The 27,179-nt window shown below is 41.8% G+C and overlaps 1 protein-coding gene across 1 annotated transcript; it reads left to right on the plus strand.

The window, feature by feature from the left end:
- Positions 1-26,229, plus strand: LOC139266191 (galactose-3-O-sulfotransferase 2-like). The gene is made up of 3 exons (XM_070884024.1): positions 1-191; positions 2,605-2,947; positions 25,042-26,229. The coding sequence occupies exons 1-3, from the start codon at positions 1-3 to the stop codon at positions 26,227-26,229; spliced, it is 1,722 nt and encodes a 573-aa protein (XP_070740125.1).
- Positions 26,230-27,179: the final 950 nt, after the last annotated feature.

Below are 27,179 nucleotides of genomic sequence, written 5' to 3' on the forward strand. Positions count from 1 at the left end.
ATGGGCTCCACGGTGCGTGCAGAGATCTGTACAATGCAGGAGTCGGACTCCTCCATGCTCCTTACTACTGCCGAGAGGCTCTCGGGCACCCTGGCCATTGCACCTATTAGCTCGGAGTGCATGGCCATCACCCTTTGTATGAACGCCTCCCCATCGAGATCTTCATCTGAGTCCTGTGCAGCAGAACTCATGTGCGAACTCGCCCTCCGGGGAAATGGCTCCTGACGTTCCCTTTCCCCTTGACCATGCTACAGCCCACTAAGCCCCAGTGCATCAACCAGTGCAGACCCCTGCCCTAAGCTAACCTCTAATGAATGCATGATGCCAGTATCTGAGCTGGTGCCTGTGGGTGAGCGAAGCAGCGACACAATGCTTACCTCATCCTCCTCCACCTCCTCCCCATCCCCATCCTCATCCTCCTCCTCCCCCTGTTCTACTCCCTCATGATTGGGTTGGGGGGGCACAGGCTGCTCATCTGCTGGCTGATTATCTGAAAACATAAATGGTACAAGAGTCGCGTTAAGGTGAGGGCAGGTGGGCAGGAATGGAGCAAGGAAGGCAGACAGAATGAGGAGGTGGAAAGTCATAAAGATACCATTGTTGCCCCCAGTGGGCTCGATGTCTCCGATGGCCACGGCACCCACCACCTGCTGCCCAATGAGCTGCAGCACTCGCTCCTTCAGACCGAAAAGCTGGAACAGTTCAGCTTCCCCGTGCCCCAACCCCCCCCCCCCCCCAGTCTGTTGCTGCTCCATCCTGTTGTGTACCATCTTGGCCTGCAAAACACAGGAACCTATGTAAGGGTCCAGCAATGTATGTGGAAGATATGCCTGCCGTGGTTAAATAGCTGTGAATGTGGGCAAGGCAGGAAAAGAGGCTGTGACTGTGAATAGGTTCAGATGGTTGATGGTTGCCTGCTGGGTTAAGTGCTGGTTTGCAGTGTGTGCACAGACAGAGGCTCAGAAGCTGGTATGTAAGAGTTGTGGAAACATGTACTCACCTTGACCACCCGAGTGAGGTCGTTGAATTTCTTGCGGCACTGTGTGGGGGTTCTATCCACACCTCCGCAGCCACCTCTGCCCACATAGCCCTAAATTCCTGTGGAGTTGGCCTTCTCCCAGATGAAGGGAACAGTGCCTCCCTCCTTCTCTCCACTGCCCCCACCAATGTCTCCAATGCCAGGTTACTGAATCGAGCGGCCCTTACACAAGGTCTTGCAGCAGCCATCGCTCACCTTCCTTGCAACTGAACAAATGATGACATTGACCAGGTGCCAGAAACGACATCCCCTTTAAGAACTGGAATGCACAGCGACCTCATTATCAGTGAATGAAAGTCAGCTGAAATTGGGTGCAGCTGTGGTAATAGCACCCCTGCAGCGCACCCCTGAGGCCATTAGCACCTCCGATACCGCTTCGCTGCATTTCTGAGGGGAAAGTGCCCAATTTCCCACAATTTTGTCGCCCATCTCGTAGGCCTAAAATTGTCAATCTTTTAAAACTTTGCGTCCCAAACGCAACGCCACCGAATTTCAGCCCCAGAAGGCAAATGACATGTTGACCTTTATTGTAAGGGTTTGGAGTATAAGTGTAAAGAAGTCTCACTACAATTGTAAAGGGCTTTTGTGAGACCACACCTGGAGTACTGTGTTTTAGTCTCCTTATCTGAGAAAGGTTAGATGCGTGAGATGCAGTGCAACAAAGCGTCACTAGATTGATTCCTGGGATGAGAGGGTTGTCCTACGAGGAGAGATTGAGTAGATTGGGCCTATACTCTCTGAAGTTTAGGAGAATGAGAGATGATCCCATTGAAACATGTACCATTCTGAGGGGGATTGACAGGGTGGATGCTGAGAGGTTGTTTCCCCTGGCTGGTGTGTCTAGAACTAGGGGGCACAAGTCTCAGGATAAGGGGTCGGCCATTTAAGACAGAGATGAGGAGGAATTTCTTCACTCAGAGGGTTGTGAATCTTTAGAATTCTCTGCTCCAGAGGGCTGTGGAGGCTGAGTCATTGACTATATTCAAAGCTGAGATAGATAGATTTTTGGACTCTAGGAGAATCAAAGAATATGGGGATCGGGCGGGAAAGTGGAGTTGAGGTGAAAGATCAGCCATGAGCTTATTGAATGGCGGAGCTGGCTCGAGGGGCCGCATGGCCTGCTCCTGCTCTTAATTCTTATGTTCTTATGAAACACCACTGCTTCTCCCACTCGACTGCTGATATATCTAAACTTACCCAGTACTGCCCATATTCCTTGACTTAATCCCTAGTTATCCCAGCATTCCTTGTTATGACATTGTTGTCTACAACACCCTTTTCCTTACACCTTAACCATAGCTTTCTAGATACAAACAAATTAATATAGCTAAAGAATGAGAGCAACAGGTGATCAGTTCTATGCATGTTGCTACTTCTGTCCTCCAGTGTTACTGTAATTCCATTCCCCAGTGTTCCTGTATTTCTATTTTCCGGTGTTCCTGTATTTCTATATTTATGTTTGCTAATGGTGCTGTAAATTTGATCTCCGGTGTTGCTGTATTTCTATACTGTACTGTGCAGTAAATGTTCCTGTTGCTAAGACTGAATTTCTGTCTTTCTTTTAGGAAACATTTTGTTGTGAATCTGAAAGTTAAGAAAGTGTCAGAGACCAACAGAAACACAAGTATTGCCGACACATCTAATGGTGCTCCAGTGAAGCAGCAACTTTCCTGTCAACCGAAGACTCATATAATGTTCTTAAAAACCCACAAAACTGCCAGCAGCACCATCTTAAATATTCTGTACCGGTTCGGAGAGGCCAGGAATCTGACCTTCGCACTCCCACGCCATAAGGGGTTCCAGTTTGGCTATCCCAAGCAATTCTCCGCAGCAGAGGTGGAAGATTTCCCAGGTGCCAGTATGCAATACGACATCATGTGTAATCACCTGAGGTTCTACTTACCACAGGTAGGTCAATGAGCCTGTTAGTAAAGAGAGACAGGTGCCCATGGAAGCAGGGAGGAACAGAAATGCAAGAAGAACAGTCCAATTTCAACTATTTCATCTCGTGGAGATGAGAATGTGTTGGGACAGTGCCATTCCACGTGGAGAGGTGCGAAGATTAGTTAACGGAATTGTACTGAAACTGGCAGAACAGGCTTCACCAATAATATTCCCAGAGCAACTAATGACATTGACATCATCATCATCGCACCAAAGGTATTCTCATCATCATCGCACCAATCACATTCTCATCATCATCATCACACCAATCACATTCTCATCATCATCATCGCACCAATCACGTTCTCCTCATCATTGCACCAATGGCATTCTCATTATCATCATTACAACAATCACATTCTCATGTTCGAAACAATCACATTTTCTCATCATCATCATCGCACTGGTCACATTCTCCGAAGCATCAATTCTCCTCATCGTCACACCAATCACATTCTCACCATCTTCATCATCATCACACCAAACACATTCTCATCTTCATCATCATCGCATCAATCGCATTCTCATCATCGCACCAATCACATTCTCATCATCATCGCACAAATCACATTCTCATCACGCACCAATCACATTCTCATCATCATCACACCAATCACACTCTCATTCTCATCATCATCGCACCAATCACATTCTCATCTTCATCATCATCGCACCAATCACATTATCATCTTCATCATCATCGCACCAATCACATTCTCATCATCATCGCACCAATCACACTCTCATTATCATCATCCTCGCACCAATCACATTCTCATCTTCATCATCATCGCACCAATCACATTCTCATCATCATCGCACCAATCACACTCTCATTCTCATCATCATCGCACCAATCACATTCTCATCTTCATCATCATCGCACCATTCACATTCTCATCTCCATCATCATCGCACCAATCGCAGTCTCATCATCACACCAATCGCATTCTCATCATCGCACCAATCACATTCTCATCATCATTGCACCAATCACACTCTCATTATCATCATCGCACCAATCACATTCTCATCTTCATCATCATCGCACCAATGGCATTCTCATCATTGCACCAATCACATTCTCATCATCGCACTAATCACATTCTCATCATCATCGCACCAATCACACTCTCATTATCATCATCATCGCACCAATCGCATTCTCATCATCGCACCAATCGCATTCTCATCATCGCAACAATCACACTCTCATTATCATCATCATCGCACCAATCGCATTCTCATCATCGCACCAATCGCATTCTCATCATCGCAACAATCACATTCTCATCATCGCAACAATCACATTCTCATCATCATCGCACCAATCACATTCTCACCTTCATCATCATTGCACCAATCGCATTCTCATCATCGCACCAATCACATTCTCACCAGCATCATCATCGCACCAATCACATTTTTATCATCATCATCGTCATCGCACCAATCACATTCTCATTTTCATCATCGCACCGATCACATTCTCATCCTCATCATCATCGCGCCAATCACATTCTCATCATCATCATGGCACCAATCACATTCTCAGTATCACCATCGCACCAATCACATTCTCATCATCATCGCGCCAATCACATTCTCACCATCATCATGGCACCAATCACATTCTCAGTATCACCATCGCACCAATCACATTCTCATCATCATCGCACCAATGACATTCTCATCATCATCATCATCATCGCACCAATCACACGCTCATCATCATCGCACCAATCACATTCTCATCATCATCGCACCAATCACATTATCATCATCATCACACCAATCACATTCTCATCATCATTATCATCGCACCAATCATATTCTTATCATCGCACCAATCACATTCTCATCATCATCACACCAATCACATTCTCATCATCATTATCATCGCACCAATCACATTCTCATCTTCTTCATCATCGCACCAATCACACGCTCATCATCATCATCATCGCACCAATCACATTATCATCATCATACCAATCACATTCTCATCATCATTATCATCGCACCAATCATATTCTTATTATCACACCAATCACATTCTCATCATTATCATCGCACCAATCACACTCTCATCATCATTGCACCAATCACATTCTCATCAACATCATCATCGCACCAATCACATTCTCATCATCATTGCACCAATCACACTCTCATTATCATCATCATCGCACCAATCACATTCTCATCTTCATCATCATCGCACCAATGGCATTCTCATCATTGCACCAATCACATTCTCATCGTCGCACTAATCACATTCTCATCATCATCGCACCAATCACACTCTCATTATCATCATCATCGCACCAATCGCATTCTCATCATCGCACCAATCGCATTCTCATCATCATCGCACCAATCGCATTCTCATCATCGCACCAATCGCATTCTCATCATCATCGCACCAATCACACTCTCATTCTCATCATCATCGCACCAATCACATTCTCACCTTCATCATCATTGCACCAATCGCATTCTCATCATCGCACCAATCGCATTCTCATCATCATCGCACCAATCACACTCTCATTCTCATCATCATCGCACCAATCAAAATTCTCACCTTCATCATCATTGCACCAATCGCATTCTCATCATCGCACCAATCGCATTCTCACCAGCATCATCATCGCACCAATCACATTTTTATCATCATCATCGTCATCGCACCAATCACATTCTCATTTTCATCATCGCACCAATCACATTCTCATCCTCATCATCATCGCGCCAATCACATTCTCATCATCATCATGGCACCAATCACATTCTCAGTATCACCATCGCACCAATCACATTCTCATCATCATCGCACCAATCACATGGTCATCATCATCATCATCGCACCAATCACACTATCATCATCATCGCACCAGTGACAATCTCATCATCATCGCATGCGCACCAATGACATTCTCATCATCATCATCATCGCACCAATCACAGTCTCATCATCATCGCACCAATCACAGTCTCATCATCATCGCACCAATCACACGCTCATCATCATCATCGCACCAATCACATTCTCATCATCATCGCACCAATCACATTCTCATCATTATCGCATCAATCACATTCTTATCTTCATCATCGCACCAATCACATTCTCATCTTCATCATCGCACCAATCACATTATCATCATCATCACACCAATCACATTCTCATCATCATTATCATCGCACCAATCATATTCTTATCATCGCACCAATCACATTCTCATCATCATCACACCAATCACATTCTCATCATTATTATCATCGCACCAATCATATTCTTATCATCGCACCAATCACATTCTCATCATCTTCATCATCGCACCAATCACACGCTCATCATCATCATCATCGCAACCAATCTCATCATCATACCAATCACATTCTCATCATCATTATCATCGCACCAATCATATTCTTATTATCACACCAATCACATTCTCATCATTATCATCGCACCAATCAAACTCTCATCATCATTGCACCAATAACATTATCATCATCATTGCACCAATCACATTCTCATCATCATCATTGCACCAATCACATTCTCATCAACATCATCATAGCACCAATGACATTCTCATCATCATCATCGCACCTATCGCATTCTCATCATCATCGCACCAATCACATTCTCATCATCATCATTGCACCAATCACATTCTCATCATCATCATCATTGCACCAATCACATTCTCGTCATCATCATCATCGCACCAATCACATTCTCATCATCATCACTGCACCAATCACATTCTCATCATCATCATTGCACGAATCGCATTCTCATCATCATCGCACCAATGACATTTTAATCATCATCATTGCACCAATCACATTCTCATCATCATCATTGCACCAATCACATTCTCATCATCAGCACACGAATCACATTCTCATCATCATCATCATCGCACGAATCGCATTCTCATCATCATCATCGCACCAATCACATTCTCATCATCATCGCACCTATCGCATTCTCATCACCATCGCACCAATCACTTTCTAATCATCATCATCGCACCAATCACATTCTCAACATCATCATCATCGCACGAATCGCATTCTCATCATCATCGCACCAATCACATTCTCATCTTCATCATCATCGCACCAATCACATTCTCATCATTATCATCGCACCAATCACATTCTCATCATCATCGCACCAATCACATTATCATCATTATCATCGCAACAATCACATTCTCATCATCATCAGTCCAATCACATTCTCAGCATCATTGTACCAATCACATTCTCGTCATCATCATCATCATCGCACCAATCACATTCTCATCATTATCGCACCAATCACATTCTCATCACCATCATCATCGCATCAATCACATTCTCATCATCATCGCATCAATCACATTCTCATCTTCATCACACCAATCACATTCTCATCATCATCATCATCATCGCACCAATCACAATCTCATCATCATCATCGCACCAATCACATTCTCATCATCATCATCATCATCATCGCACCAATCGCATTATCATCATCATCGCACCAATCACTTTCTCATCATCATCGCACCAATCACATTCTCATCATTATTGCTCCAATCACATTCTCATCATCATCGCACCAATCACATTCTCATCATCATCGCACCAATCACATGGTCATCATCATCATCATCGCACCAATCACACTCACATCATTATCGCATCAATCACATTCTCATCTTCATCATCGCACCAATGACATTATCATCATCATCACACCAATCACATTCTCATCATCATTATCATCGCACCAATCATATTCTTATCATCATCGCACCAATGACATTCTCATCATCATCACACCAATCACATTCTCATCATCATTATCATCGCAACAATCACATTCTCATCATCATCGGTCCAATCACATTCTCAGCATCATTGTACCAATCACATTCTCGTCATCATCATCATCGCACCAATCACATTCTCATCATTATCGCACCAATCACATTCTCATCATCATCATCATCGCATCAATCACATTCTCATCATCATCGCATCAATCACATTCTCATCTTCATCACACCAATCACATTCTCATCATCATCATCATCATCGCACCAATCACAATCTCATCATCATCATCGCACCAATCACATTCTCATCATCATCATCATCATCGCACCAATCGCATTATCATCATCATCGCACCAATCACTTTCTCATCATCATCGCACCAATCACATTCTCATCATTATTGCTCCAATCACATTCTCATCATCATCGCACCAATCACATTCTCATCATCATCGCACCAATCACATGGTCATCATCATCATCATCGCACCAATCACACTCACATCATTATCGCATCAATCACATTCTCATCTTCATCATCGCACCAATCACATTATCATCATCATCACACCAATCACATTCTCATCATCATTATCATCGCACCAATCATATTCTTATCATCGCACCAATCACATTCTCATCATCATCACACCAATCACATTCTCATCATCATTATCATCGCATCAATCATATTCTTATCATCATCGCACCAATCACATTCTCATCATCTTCATCATCGCACCAATCACACGCTCATCATCATCATCATTATCATCGCACCAATCACATTATCATCATACCAATTACATTCTCATCATCATTATCATCGCACCAATCACACTCTCATCATCATTGCACCAATCACATTCTCATCAACATCATCATCGCACCAATCACATTCTCGTCATCATCATCGCACTAATCACATTCTCATCATCATCATTGCACCAATCACATTCTCATCATCATCATTGCACCAATCACATTCTCATCATCATCATTGCACCAATAACATTATCATCATTGCACCAATCACACTCTCATTATCATCATCATCGCACCAATCGCATTCTCATCATCGCACCAAACGCATTCTCATCATCGCACCAAACGCATTCTCATCATCATCGCACCAATCACACTCTCATTCTCATCATCATTGCACCAATCGGATTCTCATCATCGCACCAATCGCATTCTCACCAGCATCATCATCGCACCAATCACATTTTTATCATCATCATCGTCATCGCACCAATCACATTCTCATTTTCATCATCGCACTGATCACATTCTCATCCTCATCATCATCGCGCCAATCACATTCTCATCATCATCATCGCACCAATCACATTCTCAGTATCACCATCGCACCAATCACATTCTCATCATCATCGCACCAATCACACTCTCATCATCATCATCGCACCAATGACAAACTCATCATCATCGCATGCGCAATGACATTCTCATCATCATCGCACCAATCACAGTCTCATCATCATCGCACCAATCACACGCTCATCATCATCATCATCGCACCAATCACATTCTCATCATCATCGCACCAATCACATTCTCATCATTATCGCATCAATCACATTCTTATCTTCATCATCGCACCAATCACATTCTCATCTTCATCATGGCACCAATCACATTATCATCATCACACCAATCACATTCTCATCATCATTATCATCGCACCAATCATATTCTTATCATCATCGCACCAATCACATTCTCATCATCTTCATCATCGCACCAATCACACGCTCATCATCATCATCGCACCAATCACATTATCATCATCATACCAATCACATTCTCATCATCATTATCATCGCACCAATCATATTCTTATCATACCAATCACATTATCATCATTATCATCGCACCAATCACACTCTCATCATCATTGCACCAATCACATTCTCATCAACATCATCGCACCAATCACATTCTCGTCATCATCATCGCACCAATCACATTCTCATCATCATCATCGCACCAATCACATTCTCATCATCATTATCATCACACCAATCACACTCTCATAATCATTGCACCAATAACATTATCATCATCATTGCACCAATCACATTCTCATCATCATCATCATTGCACCAATCACATTCTCATCAACATCATCATTGCACCAATCACATTCTCATCATCATCACTGCACCAATCACATTCTCATCATCATCATTGCACGAATCGCATTCTCATCATCATCGCACTAATGACATTTTCATCATCATTGCACCAATCACACTCTCATTATCATCATCATCGCACCAATCGCATTCTCATCATCGCACCAATCACATTCTCACCATCGCAACAATCACATTCTCATCATCATCGCACCAATCACACTCTCATTCTCATCATCATCGCACCAATCACATTCTCACCTTCATCATCATTGCACCAATCGCATTCTCATCATCGCACCAATCACATTCTCATCATCATCCTGGCAGCAATCACATTCTCAGTATCACCATGGCACCAATCACATTCTCATCATCATCGCACCAATCACATGGTCATCATCATCATCGCACCAATCACATTCTCAGTATCACCATCGCACCAATCACATTCTCATCATCATCGCACCAATCACACTCTCATCATCATCATCGCACCAATCACATGGTCATCATCATCATCGCACCAATCACATTCTCAGTATCACCATCGCACCAATCACATTCTCATCATCATCGCACCAATCACACTCTCATCATCATCATCGCACCAATCATATTTTCATCATCATCGCACAAATCACATTCTCATCATTATCGCATCAATCACATTCTTATCTTCATCATCGCACCAATCACATTATCATCATCCTCACACCAATCACATTCTCATCTTCATCATCGCACCAATCACATTATCATCATCACACCAATCACATTCTCATCATCATTATCATCGCACCAATCATATTCTTATCATCGCACCAATCACATTCTCATCATCTTCATCATCGCACCAATCACACGCTCATCATCATCATCATAGCACCAATCACATTATCATCATCATACCAATCACATTCTCATCATCATTATCATCGCAGCAATCATATTCTTATCATACCAATCACATCATTATCATCGCACCAATCACACTCTCATCATCATTGCACCAATAACATTATCATCATCATCATTGCACCAATCACATTCTCATCATCATCATTGCACCAATCACATTCTCATCATCATCATCATTGCACCAATCACATTCTTATCAACGTCATCATTGCACCAATCACATTCTCGTCATCATCATCATCGCACCAACCACATTCTCATCATCATCACGGCACCAATCACATTCTCATCATCATCATTGCACGAATCACATTCTCATCACCATCATCATCGCATCAATCACATTCTCATCATCATCACACCAATCACATTCTCATCATCATTATCATCGCACCAATCACATTCTCATCTTCTTCATCATCGCACCAATCACACGCTCATCATCATCATCATCGCACCAATCACATTATCATCATCATACCAATCACATTCTCATCATCATTATCATCGCACCAATCATATTCTTATTATCACACCAATCACATTCTCATCATTATCATCGCACCAATCACACTCTCATCATCATTGCACCAATCACATTCTCATCAACATCATCATCGCACCAATCACATTCTCATCATCATTGCACCAATCACACTCTCATTATCATCATCATCGCACCAATCACATTCTCATCTTCATCATCATCGCACCAATGGCATTCTCATCATTGCACCAATCACATTCTCATCGTCGCACTAATCACATTCTCATCATCATCGCACCAATCACACTCTCATTATCATCATCATCGCACCAATCGCATTCTCATCATCGCACCAATCGCATTCTCATCATCATCGCACCAATCGCATTCTCATCATCGCACCAATCGCATTCTCATCATCATCGCACCAATCACACTCTCATTCTCATCATCATCGCACCAATCACATTCTCACCTTCATCATCATTGCACCAATCGCATTCTCATCATCGCACCAATCGCATTCTCATCATCATCGCACCAATCACACTCTCATTCTCATCATCATCGCACCAATCACATTCTCACCTTCATCATCATTGCACCAATCGCATTCTCATCATCGCACCAATCGCATTCTCACCAGCATCATCATCGCACCAATCACATTTTTATCATCATCATCGTCATCGCACCAATCACATTCTCATTTTCATCATCGCACCAATCACATTCTCATCCTCATCATCATCGCGCCAATCACATTCTCATCATCATCATGGCACCAATCACATTCTCAGTATCACCATCGCACCAATCACATTCTCATCATCATCGCACCAATCACATGGTCATCATCATCATCATCGCACCAATCACACTATCATCATCATCATCGCACCAGTGACAATCTCATCATCATCGCATGCGCACCAATGACATTCTCATCATCATCATCATCGCACCAATCACAGTCTCATCATCATCGCACCAATCACAGTCTCATCATCATCGCACCAATCACACGCTCATCATCATCATCGCACCAATCACATTCTCATCATCATCGCACCAATCACATTCTCATCATTATCGCATCAATCACATTCTTATCTTCATCATCGCACCAATCACATTCTCATCTTCATCATCGCACCAATCACATTCTCATCATCATCACACCAATCACATTCTCATCATCATTATCATCGCACCAATCATATTCTTATCATCGCACCAATCACATTCTCATCATCTTCATCATCGCACCAATCACACGCTCATCATCATCATCGCAACCAATCTCATTATCATCATACCAATCACATTCTCATCATCATTATCATCGCACCAATCATATTCTTATTATCACACCAATCACATTCTCATCATTATCATCGCACCAATCAAACTCTCATCATCATTGCACCAATAACATTATCATCATCATTGCACCAATCACATTCTCATCATCATCATTGCACCAATCACATTCTCATCAACATCATCATAGCACCAATGACATTCTCATCATCATCATCGCACCTATCGCATTCTCATCATCATCGCACCAATCACATTCTCATCATCATCATTGCACCAATCACATTCTCATCATCATCATCATTGCACCAATCACATTCTCGTCATCATCATCATCGCACCAATCACATTCTCATCATCATCACTGCACCAATCACATTCTCATCATCATCATTGCACGAATCGCATTCTCATCATCATCGCACTAATGACATTTTAATCATCATCATTGCACCAATCACATTCTCATCATCATTGCACCAATCACATTCTCATCATCAGCACACGAATCACATTCTCATCATCATCATCATCGCACGAATCGCATTCTCATCATCATCATCGCACCAATCACATTCTCATCATCATCGCACCTATCGCATTCTCATCACCATCGCACCAATCACTTTCTAATCATCATCATCGCACCAATCACATTCTCAACATCATCATCATCGCACGAATCGCATTCTCATCATCATCGCACCAATCACATTCTCATCTTCATCATCATCGCACCAATCACATTCTCATCATTATCATCGCACCAATCACATTCTCATCATCATCGCACCAATCACATTATCATCATTATCATCGCAACAATCACATTCTCATCATCATCAGTCCAATCACATTCTCAGCATCATTGTACCAATCACATTCTCGTCATCATCATCATCATCGCACCAATCACATTCTCATCATTATCGCACCAATCACATTCTCATCACCATCATCATCGCATCAATCACATTCTCATCATCATCGCATCAATCACATTCTCATCTTCATCACACCAATCACATTCTCATCATCATCATCATCATCGCACCAATCACAATCTCATCATCATCATCGCACCAATCACATTCTCATCATCATCATCATCATCGCACCAATCGCATTATCATCATCATCGCACCAATCACTTTCTCATCATCATCGCACCAATCACATTCTCATCATTATTGCTCCAATCACATTCTCATCATCATCGCACCAATCACATTCTCATCATCATCGCACCAATCACATGGTCATCATCATCATCATCGCACCAATCACACTCACATCATTATCGCATCAATCACATTCTCATCTTCATCATCGCACCAATGACATTATCATCATCATCACACCAATCACATTCTCATCATCATTATCATCGCACCAATCATATTCTTATCATCATCGCACCAATGACATTCTCATCATCATCACACCAATCACATTCTCATCATCATTATCATCGCAACAATCACATTCTCATCATCATCGGTCCAATCACATTCTCAGCATCATTGTACCAATCACATTCTCGTCATCATCATCATCGCACCAATCACATTCTCATCATTATCGCACCAATCACATTCTCATCACCATCATCATCGCATCAATCACATTCTCATCATCATCGCATCAATCACATTCTCATCTTCATCACACCAATCACATTCTCATCATCATCATCATCATCGCACCAATCACAATCTCATCATCATCATCGCACCAATCACATTCTCATCATCATCATCATCATCGCACCAATCGCATTATCATCATCGCACCAATCACTTTCTCATCATCATCGCACCAATCACATTCTCATCATTATTGCTCCAATCACATTCTCATCATCATCGCACCAATCACATTCTCATCATCATCGCACCAATCACATGGTCATCATCATCATCATCGCACCAATCACACTCACATCATTATCGCATCAATCACATTCTCATCTTCATCATCGCACCAATCACATTATCATCATCATCACACCAATCACATTCTCATCATCATTATCATCGCACCAATCATATTCTTATCATCGCACCAATCACATTCTCATCATCATCACACCAATCACATTCTCATCATCATTATCATCGCATCAATCATATTCTTATCATCATCGCACCAATCACATTATCATCATACCAATCACATTCTCATCATCATTATCATCGCACCAATCACACTCTCATCATCATTGCACCAATCACATTCTCATCAACATCATCATCGCACCAATCACATTCTCGTCATCATCATCGCACTAATCACATTCTCATCATCATCATTGCACCAATCACATTCTCATCATCATCATTGCACCAATCACATTCTCATCATCATCATTGCACCAATAACATCATCATTGCACCAATCACACTCTCATTATCATCATCATCGCACCAATCGCATTCTCATCATCGCACCAAACGCATTCTCATCATCGCACCAAACGCATTCTCATCATCATCGCACCAATCACACTCTCATTCTCATCATCATTGCACCAATCGGATTCTCATCATCGCACCAATCACATTCTCACCAGCATCATCATCGCACCAATCACATTTTTATCATCATCATCGTCATCGCACCAATCACATTCTCATTTTCATCATCGCACTGATCACATTCTCATCCTCATCATCATCGCGCCAATCACATTCTCATCATCATCATCGCACCAATCACATTCTCAGTATCATCATCGCACCAATCACATTCTCATCATCATCGCACCAATCACACTCTCATCATCATCATCGCACCAATGACAAACTCATCATCATCGCATGCGCAATGACATTCTCATCATCATCGCACCAATCACAGTCTCATCATCATCGCACCAATCACACGCTCATCATCATCATCATCGCACCAATCACATTCTCATCATCATCGCACCAATCACATTCTCATCATTATCGCATCAATCACATTCTTATCTTCATCATCGCACCAATCACATTCTCATCTTCATCATGGCACCAATCACGTTATCATCACACCAATCACATTCTCATCATCATTATCATCGCACCAATCATATTCTTATCATCATCGCACCAATCACATTCTCATCATCTTCATCATCGCACCAATCACATGCTCATCATCATCATCGCACCAATCACATTATCATCATCATACCAATCACATTCTCATCATCATTATCATCGCACCAATCATATTCTTATCATACCAATCACATTATCATCATTATCATCGCACCAATCACACTCTCATCATCATTGCACCAATCACATTCTCATCAACATCATCGCACCAATCACATTCTCGTCATCATCATCGCACCAATCACATTCTCATCATCATCATCGCACCAATCACATTCTCATCATCATTATCATCACACCAATCACACTCTCATAATCATTGCACCAATAACATTATCATCATCATTGCACCAATCACATACTCATCATCATTGCACGAATCGCATTCTCATCATCATCATCGCACCAATGACATTTTCATCATCATTGCACCAATCACACTCTCATTATCATCATCATCGCACCAATCGCATTCTCATCATCGCACCAATCACATTCTCACCATCGCAACAATCACATTCTCATCATCATCGCACCAATCACACTCTCATTCTCATCATCATCGCACCAATCACATTCTCACCTTCATCATCATTGCACCAATCGCATTCTCATCATCGCACCAATCACATTCTCATTTTCATCATCGCACCGATCACATTCTCATCCTCATCATCATCGCGCCAATCACATTCTCATCATCATCCTGGCACCAATCACATTCTCAGTATCACCATGGCACCAATCACATTCTCATCATCATCGCACCAATCACATGGTCATCATCATCATCGCACCAATCACATTCTCAGTATCACCATCGCACCAATCACATTCTCATCATCTTCGCACCAATCACACTCTCATCATCATCATCGCACCAATCACATGGTCATCATCATCATCGCACCAATCACATTCTCATCATCATCATCGCACCAATCACAGTCTCATCATCATCGCACCAATCACACGCTCATCATCATCATCATCGCACCAATCATATTCTCATCATCATCGCACAAATCACATTCTCATCATTATCGCATCAATCACATTCTTATCTTCATCATCGCACCAATCACATTCTCATCTTCATCATCGCACCAATCACATTATCATCATCACACCAATCACATTCTCATCTTCATCATCGCACCAATCACATTTTCATCATCACACCAATCACATTCTCATCATCATCACACCAATCACATTCTCATCATCATTATCATCGCACCAATCATATTCTTATCATCGCACCAATCACATTCTCATCATCTTCATCATCGCACCAATCACACGCTCATCATCATCATCATAGCACCAATCACATTATCATCATCATACCAATCACATTCTCATCATCATTATCATCGCACCAATCATATTCTTATCATACCAATCACATTATCATTATCATCGCACCAATCACACTCTCATCATCATTGCACCAATAACATTATCATCATCATCATCATTGCACCAATCACATTCTCATCATCATCATTGCACCAATCACATTCTCGTCATCATCATCATCGCACCAACCACATTCTCATCATCATCACGGCACCAATCACATTCTCATCATCATCATTGCACGAATCACATTCTCATCACCATCATCATCGCATCAATCACATTCTCATCATCATCACACCAATCACATTCTCATCATCATTATCATCGCACCAATCACATTCTCATCTTCTTCATCATCGCACCAATCACACGCTCATCATCATCATCATCGCACCAATCACATTATCATCATCATACCAATCACATTCTCATCATCATTATCATCGCACCAATCATATTCTTATTATCACACCAATCACATTCTCATCATTATCATCGCACCAATCACACTCTCATCATCATTGCACCAATCACATTCTCATCAACATCATCATCGCACCAATCACATTCTCATCATCATTGCACCAATCACACTCTCATTATCACCATCATCGCACCAATCACATTCTCATCTTCATCATCATCGCACCAATGGCATTCTCATCATTGCACCAATCACATTCTCATCGTCGCACTAATCACATTCTCATCATCATCGCACCAATCACACTCTCATTATCATCATCATCGCACCAATCGCATTCTCATCATCGCACCAATCGCATTCTCATCATCATCGCACCAATCGCATTCTCATCATCGCACCAATCGCATTCTCATCATCATCGCACCAATCACACTCTCATTCTCATCATCATCGCACCAATCACATTCTCACCTTCATCATCATTGCACCAATCGCATTCTCATCATCGCACCAATCGCATTCTCATCATCATCGCACCAATCACACTCTCATTCTCATCATCATCGCACCAATCACATTCTCACCTTCATCATCATTGCACCAATCGCATTCTCATCATCGCACCAATCGCATTCTCACCAGCATCATCATCGCACCAATCACATTTTTATCATCATCATCGTCATCGCACCAATCACATTCTCATTTTCATCATCGCACCAATCACATTCTCATCCTCATCATCATCGCGCCAATCACATTCTCATCATCATCATGGCACCAATCACATTCTCAGTATCACCATCGCACCAATCACATTCTCATCATCATCGCACCAATCACATGGTCATCATCATCATCATCGCACCAATCACACTATCATCATCATCATCGCACCAGTGACAATCTCATCATCATCGCATGCGCACCAATGACATTCTCATCATCATCATCATCGCACCAATCACAGTCTCATCATCATCGCACCAATCACAGTCTCATCATCATCGCACCAATCACACGCTCATCATCATCATCGCACCAATCACATTCTCATCATCATTGCACCAATCACATTCTCATCATTATCGCATCAATCACATTCTTATCTTCATCATCGCACCAATCACATTCTCATCTTCATCATCGCACCAATCACATTCTCATCATCATCACACCAATCACATTCTCATCATCATTATCATCGCACCAATCATATTCTTATCATCGCACCAATCACATTCTCATCATCTTCATCATCGCACCAATCACACGCTCATCATCATCATCATCGCAACCAATCTCATTATCATCATACCAATCACATTCTCATCATCATTATCATCGCACCAATCATATTCTTATTATCACACCAATCACATTCTCATCATTATCATCGCACCAATCAAACTCTCATCATCATTGCACCAATAACATTATCATCATCATTGCACCAATCACATTCTCATCATCATCATTGCACCAATCACATTCTCATCAACATCATCATAGCACCAATGACATTCTCATCATCATCGCACCTATCGCATTCTCATCATCATCGCACCAATCACATTCTCATCATCATCATTGCACCAATCACATTCTCATCATCATCATCATTGCACCAATCACATTCTCGTCATCATCATCATCGCACCAATCACATTCTCATCATCATCACTGCACCAATCACATTCTCATCATCATTGCATGAATCGCATTCTCATCATCATTGCACCAATCACATTCTCGTCATCATCATCATTGCACCAATCACATTCTCATCATCATCATTGCACCAATCACATTCTCATCATCAGCACACGAATCACATTCTCATCATCATCATCATCGCACGAATCGCATTCTCATCATCATAATCGCACCAATCACATTCTCATCATCATCGCACCTATCGCATTCTCATCACCATCGCACCAATCACTTTCTAATCATCATCATCGCACCAATCACATTCTCAACATCATCATCATCGCACGAATCGCATTCTCATCATCATCGCACCAATCACATTCTCATCTTCATCATCATCGCACATTCTCATCATTATCATCGCACCAATCACATTCTCATCATCATCGCACCAATCACATTATCATCATTATCATCACAACAATCACATTCTCATCATCATCGGTCCAATCACATTCTCAGCATCATTGTACCAATCACATTCTCGTCATCATCATCATCATCGCACCAATCACATTCTCATCATTATCGCACCAATCACATTCTCATCACCATCATCATCGCATCAATCACATTCTCATCATCATCGCATCAATCACATTCTCATCTTCATCACACCAATCACATTCTCATCATCATCATCATCGCACCAATCACAATCTCATCATCATCATCGCACCAATCACATTCTCATCATCATCATCATCATCGCACCAATCGCATTATCATCATCATCGCACCAATCACTTTCTCATCATCATCGCACCAATCACATTCTCATCATTATTGCTCCAATCACATTCTCATCATCATCGCACCAATCACATTCTCATCATCATCGCACCAATCACATGGTCATCATCATCATCATCGCACCAATCACACTCACATCATTATCGCATCAATCACATTCTCATCTTCATCATCGCACCAATCACATTATCATCATCATCACACCAATCACATTCTCATCATCATTATCATCGCACCAATCATATTCTTATCATCATCGCACCAATGACATTCTCATCATCATCACACCAATCACATTCTCATCATCATTATCATCGCAACAATCACATTCTCATCATCATCGGTCCAATCACATTCTCAGCATCATTGTACCAATCACATTCTCGTCATCATCATCATCATCGCACCAATCACATTCTCATCATTATCGCATCAATCACATTCTCATCATTATTGCTCCAATCACATTCTCATCATCATCGCACCAATCACATTCTCATCATCATCGCACCAATCACATGGTCATCATCATCATCATCGCACCAATCACACTCACATCATTATCGCATCAATCACATTCTCATCTTCATCATCGCACCAATCACATTATCATCATCATCACACCAATCACATTCTCATCATCATTATCATCGCACCAATCATATTCTTATCATCATCGCACCAATCACATTCTCATCATCATCACACCAATCACATTCTCATCATCATTATCATCGCATCAATCATATTCTTATCATCATCGAACCAATCTCATTCTCATCATCTTCATCATCGCACCAATCACACGCTCATCATCCTCATCATCTTCGCACCAATCACATTATCATCATACCAATCACATTCTCATCATCATTATCATCGCACCAATCACACTCTCATCATCATTGCACCAATCACATTCTCATCAACATCATCATCGCACCAATCACATTCTCATCATCATCGCACTAATCACATTCTCATCATCATCATTGCACCAATCACATTCTCATCATCATCATTGCACCAATCACATTCTCATCATCATCATTGCACCAATAACATCATCATTGCACCAATCACACTCTCATTATCATCATCATCGCACCAATCGCATTCTCATCATCGCACCAAACGCATTCTCATCATCGCACCAAACGCATTCTCATCATCATCGCACCAATCACACTCTCATTCTCATCATCATTGCACCAATCGGATTCTCATCATCGCACCAATCACATTCTCACCAGCATCATCATCGCACCAATCACATTTTTATCATCATCATCGTCATCGCACCAATCACATTCTCATTTTCATCATCGCACCGATCACATTCTCATCCTCATCATCATCGCGCCAATCACATTCTCATCATCATCATCGCACCAATCACATTCTCAGTATCACCATCGCACCAATCACATTCTCATCATCATCGCACCAATCACACTCTCATCATCATCATCGCACCAATGACAAACTCATCATCATCGCATGCGCAATGACATTCTCATCATCATCGCACCAATCACAGTCTCATCATCATCGCACCAATCACACGCTCATCATCATCATCATCGCACCAATCACATTCTCATCATCATCGCACCAATCACATTCTCATCATTATCGCATCAATCACATTCTTATCTTCATCATCGCACCAATCACATTCTCATCTTCATCATCGCACCAATCACATTATCATCATCACACCAATCACATTCTCATCATCATTATCATCGCACCAATCATATTCTTATCATCATCGCACCAATCACATTCTCATCATCATCACACCAATCACATTCTCATCATCATTATCATCGCACCAATCATATTCTTATCATCATCGCACCAATCACATTCTCATCATCTTCATCATCGCACCAATCACACGCTCATCATCATCATTGCACCAATCACATTATCATCATCATACCAATCACATTCTCATCATCATTATCATCGCACCAATCACACTCTCATCATCATTGCACCAATCACATTCTCATCAACATCATCGCACCAATCACATTCTCGTCATCATCATCGCACCAATCACATTCTCATCATCTTCATCATCGCACCAATCACACTCTCATAATCATTGCACCAATAACATTATCATCATCATTGCACCAATCACATTCTCATCATCATCATTGCACCAATCACATTCTCATCAACATCATCATCGCACCAATCACATTCTCATCATCATCATCGCACCTATCGCATTCTCATCATCATCGCACCAATCACATTCTCATCATCATCATCATTGCACCAATCACATTCTCATCAACATCATCATTGCACCAATCACACGCTCATCATCATCATCATCGCACGAACCACATTCTCATCATCATCACTGCACCAATCACATTCTCATCATCATCATTGCACGAATCGCATTCTCATCATCATCATCGCACCAATGACATTTTCATCATCATTGCACCAATCACACTCTCATTATCATCATCATCACACCAATCGCATTCTCATCATCGCACCAATCGCATTCTCACCATCGCAACAATCACATTCTCATCATCATCGCACCAATCACACTCTCATTCTCATCATCATCGCACCAATCACATTCTCACCTTCATCATCATTGCACCAATCGCATTCTCATCATTGCACCAATCAGATTCTCATTTTCATCATCGCACCGATCACATTCTCATCCTCATCATCATCGCGCCAATCACATTCTCATCATCATCATGGCACCAATCACATTCTCAGTATCACCATCGCACCAATCACATTCTCATCATCATCGCACCAATCACATGGTCATCATCATCATCGCACCAATCACATTTTCAGCATCACCATCGCACCAATCACATTCTCATCATCATCGCACCAATCACACTCTCATCATCATCATCGCACCAATCACATGGTCATCATCATCATCGCACCAATCACATTCTCAGTATCACCATCGCACCAATCACATTCTCATCATCATCGCACCAATCACACTCTCATCATCATCATCGCACCAATCACAGTCTCATCATCATCGCACCAATCACACGCTCATCATCATCATCATCATCGCACCAATCACATTCTCATCATCATCGCACAAATCACATTCTCATCATTATCGCATCAATCACATTCTTATCTTCATCATCGCACCAATCACATTCTCATCTTCATCATCGCACCAATCACATTATCATCATCACACCAATCACATTCTCATCTTCATCATCGCACCAATCACATTATCATCATCACACCAATCACATTCTCATCATCATCACACCAATCACATTCTCATCATCATTATCATCGCACCAATCATATTCTTATCATCATCGCACCAATCACATTCTCATCATCTTCATCATCGCACCAATCACACGCTCATCATCATCATCATAGCACCAATCACATTATCATCATCATACCAATCACATTCTCATCATTATCATCGCACCAATCATATTCTTATCATACCAATCACATTATCATTATCATCGCACCAATCACACTCTCATCATCATTGCACCAATAACATTATCATCATCATTGCACCAATCACATTCTCATCATCATCATTGCACCAATCACATTCTCATCATCATCATCATTGCACCAATCACATTCTTATCAACGTCATCATTGCACCAATCACATTCTCGTCATCATCATCATCGCACCAACCACATTCTCATCATCATCACTGCACCAATCACATTCTCATCATCATCATTGCACGAATCGCATTCTCATCATCATCATCATCGCACCAATGACATTTTCATCATCATTGCACCAATCACACTCTCATTATCATCATCATCGCACCAATCGTATTCTCATCATCGCACCAATCGTATTCTCATCATCGCACCAATCGCATTCTCATCATCGCACCAATCGCATTCTCATCATTGCACCAATCACATTCTCATCATCATCGCACCAATCACACTCTCATTCTCATCATCATCGCACCAATCACATTCTCACCTTCATCAGCATTGCACCAATCGCATTCTCATCATCGCACCAATCACATTCTCATCATCATTGCACCAATCATATTCTCATCATCATCGTCGCACCAATCACATTCTCATCAGCATCTTCATCATTGCACCAATCACACTCTTATCATCATCATCATCGCACCAATCGCACTCTCATCATCATCGTCGCACCAATCACATTCTCATCATCATCGCAACAATCCCATTCTCATCATCATTGCACCAATCACACTCTTATCATCATCATCATCGCACCAATCGCACTCTCATCATCATCGTCGCACCAATCACATTCTCATCATCATCGCAACAATCCCATTCTCATCATCATCGCACCAATCACATTCTCATTATCATCATCGCACCAATCGCATTCTCATCATCATCACACCAATCACATTCTCATCATCATCATCGCTCCAATCACATTCTCATCATCATGATCATTGCACCAATCACATTCTCATCATCATCAGCACACCAATCACATTCTCATCATCATCATCATCACACCAATCATATTCTCATCACCATCGCACCAATCACACTCTCATCATCATCATCGCTCCAATCACATTCTTATCATCGCACCAATCACATTTCCATTTTCATCATCATCGCACCAATCACATTCTTACCATCATATTTGCACCAGTCACATTCTCATTAACATCATCGCACCAATCACATTTTTTCGACAGGCTTCCTATAATGTCCTGGAATGAGATCAACTTGCCCTTGATGTAGTGCTGTTCCTGCATCACGTGTGCATGTACAATCATGAAGAACAAACCTGGTTTACTGCTAACCATGTCTGTTGTGCATTATGCAGAATCGTGTAGATGTCAGAAATTGTGAGAAGAGTAATTTCCTTAGATTAATGTGTTGATCCTAACGTGGTCTCGCTTCCCACAGGTGGAGATGGTTATGCCCAATGACACTTTCTACTTTTCAATCATTCGGAATCCAACTGCAATGGTGGAATCAACTTTTACTTATTACAAGCTCTCTGTTCCAGCTTTCCTTCATGCTGAAACCTTGAGTGAGTTTGCCAAGTATCCCTGGAGATATTATGAAGCCAGTAGAACAAACAATCACTATGCCAGGAACCTTTTGTGGTTTGACTTTGGATTCAATAACAACGGCAATTACTCAAAAGGTAACGAGTCCTTTGTTGTCAACAAAATTGAGAGAACCTTTAATCTCATTCTGATCACCGAGTACTTTGACGAATCAATGATTCTCCTAAAAGAAGCCCTTTGCTGGGAGCTTGATGATGTGGTTTCCTTTAAGCTCAACTTTAGAAGCAATGACACCAAGCAACATATGGCTGATGAGACCATCGAAAACATAAAGGAATGGAACACATTGGACTGGGCTCTCTACCGTCACTTCAATAGAACATTCTGGCGGAAAATTGACGAGACAATTGGAAAAGAAAGAATGCAGCAAGAGGTGGAGGCCCTGAGGCAAATGCGGACTGGGCTGATGAAAGTCTGCCTTCACAGTGATGGAGCTGTTGACCCCTCCATGGTGAATGACACCGCCATCAAACCTTTCCAGTTTGGCATTGCAAGAATCCTCGGTTATAATCTGAACCCACAGCTGAACAACAATAATAAGGTGCAGTGCCTTCGCATCATCACTCCAGAACTGCAATACACCACAATGCTCCACAACAAACAGTTTCGACACAGACACAATGCTCGAACTCCGCTAAAGCTCAAAACAGGGGCACCAAAGCCCACGGACATGAGTGAGCTGATGGGACAAGATTTAACAATGACAATAAATCTTAAAAGAACTCAAGCAGAGAAATTGTTCAATCAATGGAAGCACTGGGAAGGCAGCCCAGAACAGAAAGTCAAACACTCCGACTCAGCCAAAGATCAGAGCCAACACATGGACAACCCAATGGACCAGAGGCCACACGTGGACAACCCCAAGGACCAGGGCCCACACATGGACAGCCCAGAAGTCCAGGGCCCACACATGGACAACCCAAAGGACCAGAGTCCACACATGAACAACCCAAAGGACCAGTGCTCACACATGAACAACCCAAAGGACCAGGGCTCTCACATGGACAACCCCAAGGACTAGCGCCCACACATGGAAAACCCCAAGGACCAGGGCCCACACATGAACAACCCCAAGGACCAGAGCCCATACATGGAGAACCCCAAGGACCAGGGCCCACACATGGACAATCCCAAGGACCAGAGTCCACACATGAAAAGCTGAGGCAGAACTAATCAACCAGAAATTACACCTCAGAGCAGAAGAGACCAAATATAAAAGCCAAACTCAGAACAGGAACCCAATTGTTAAAATTGTAGCCCAGGAAGAAACACAGCATGAAGGACATAAAAAGGGAATCACTGAAAATTACAATTTAATTAGATTTGAAACACAGGCTCATGCCTTGAACATAGCCCATGAATCGACAGGTAATGCAGGGCAATGCCAGCACAAGACTGCTTTCAACCATTCCTTGTTCACATAGAAAATATCAAGTCAGGTTCATGTGAGTTTAGAAGTTATACAAAATATATACCAGGAGTGAAATTGGAAATAAGGGGCTAGACTTTCCACTTCACATCGCCCATCTAAAGCCCATCTATGGCCCAAAACAGACCTCTATTGCCCATTTTGAGCAAAAAATGGAAACTAGGTCCAAAATATCGGCGGAAAAATAGGCCCCCAAGTTTCCATTTTGATCACTGAGATGATCGCCCAAATGATCGCCCACACAAGGCCCATCCCAAGTTTCAGCACTTAGCATGCACTTCACTGGGCCGATGCAAGATCCAAAACAGTGCTCAAAAATAGTTGCTTTTTTAGGGCCTCAGAGAGGAAAATGGGCACTACGGACGCCATTTTTCGCCTCTGAGGAAGGGTGGAGAATTGTTCTGAGTTATTCAGAGAGTAAAATTGATGCAAATTGTACTCAGAAATTTGGGACAGGGAATATAAATAGGTATTATCACCTTATTTATGCATATATTGGAATTATTTATTAAACAGCTTTTACATAGTGAAGTTATTTAATG

This window comes from Pristiophorus japonicus, chromosome 6, assembly GCF_044704955.1.
Source record: "Pristiophorus japonicus isolate sPriJap1 chromosome 6, sPriJap1.hap1, whole genome shotgun sequence".
Lineage (NCBI taxonomy): Eukaryota > Metazoa > Chordata > Chondrichthyes > Pristiophoridae > Pristiophorus > Pristiophorus japonicus.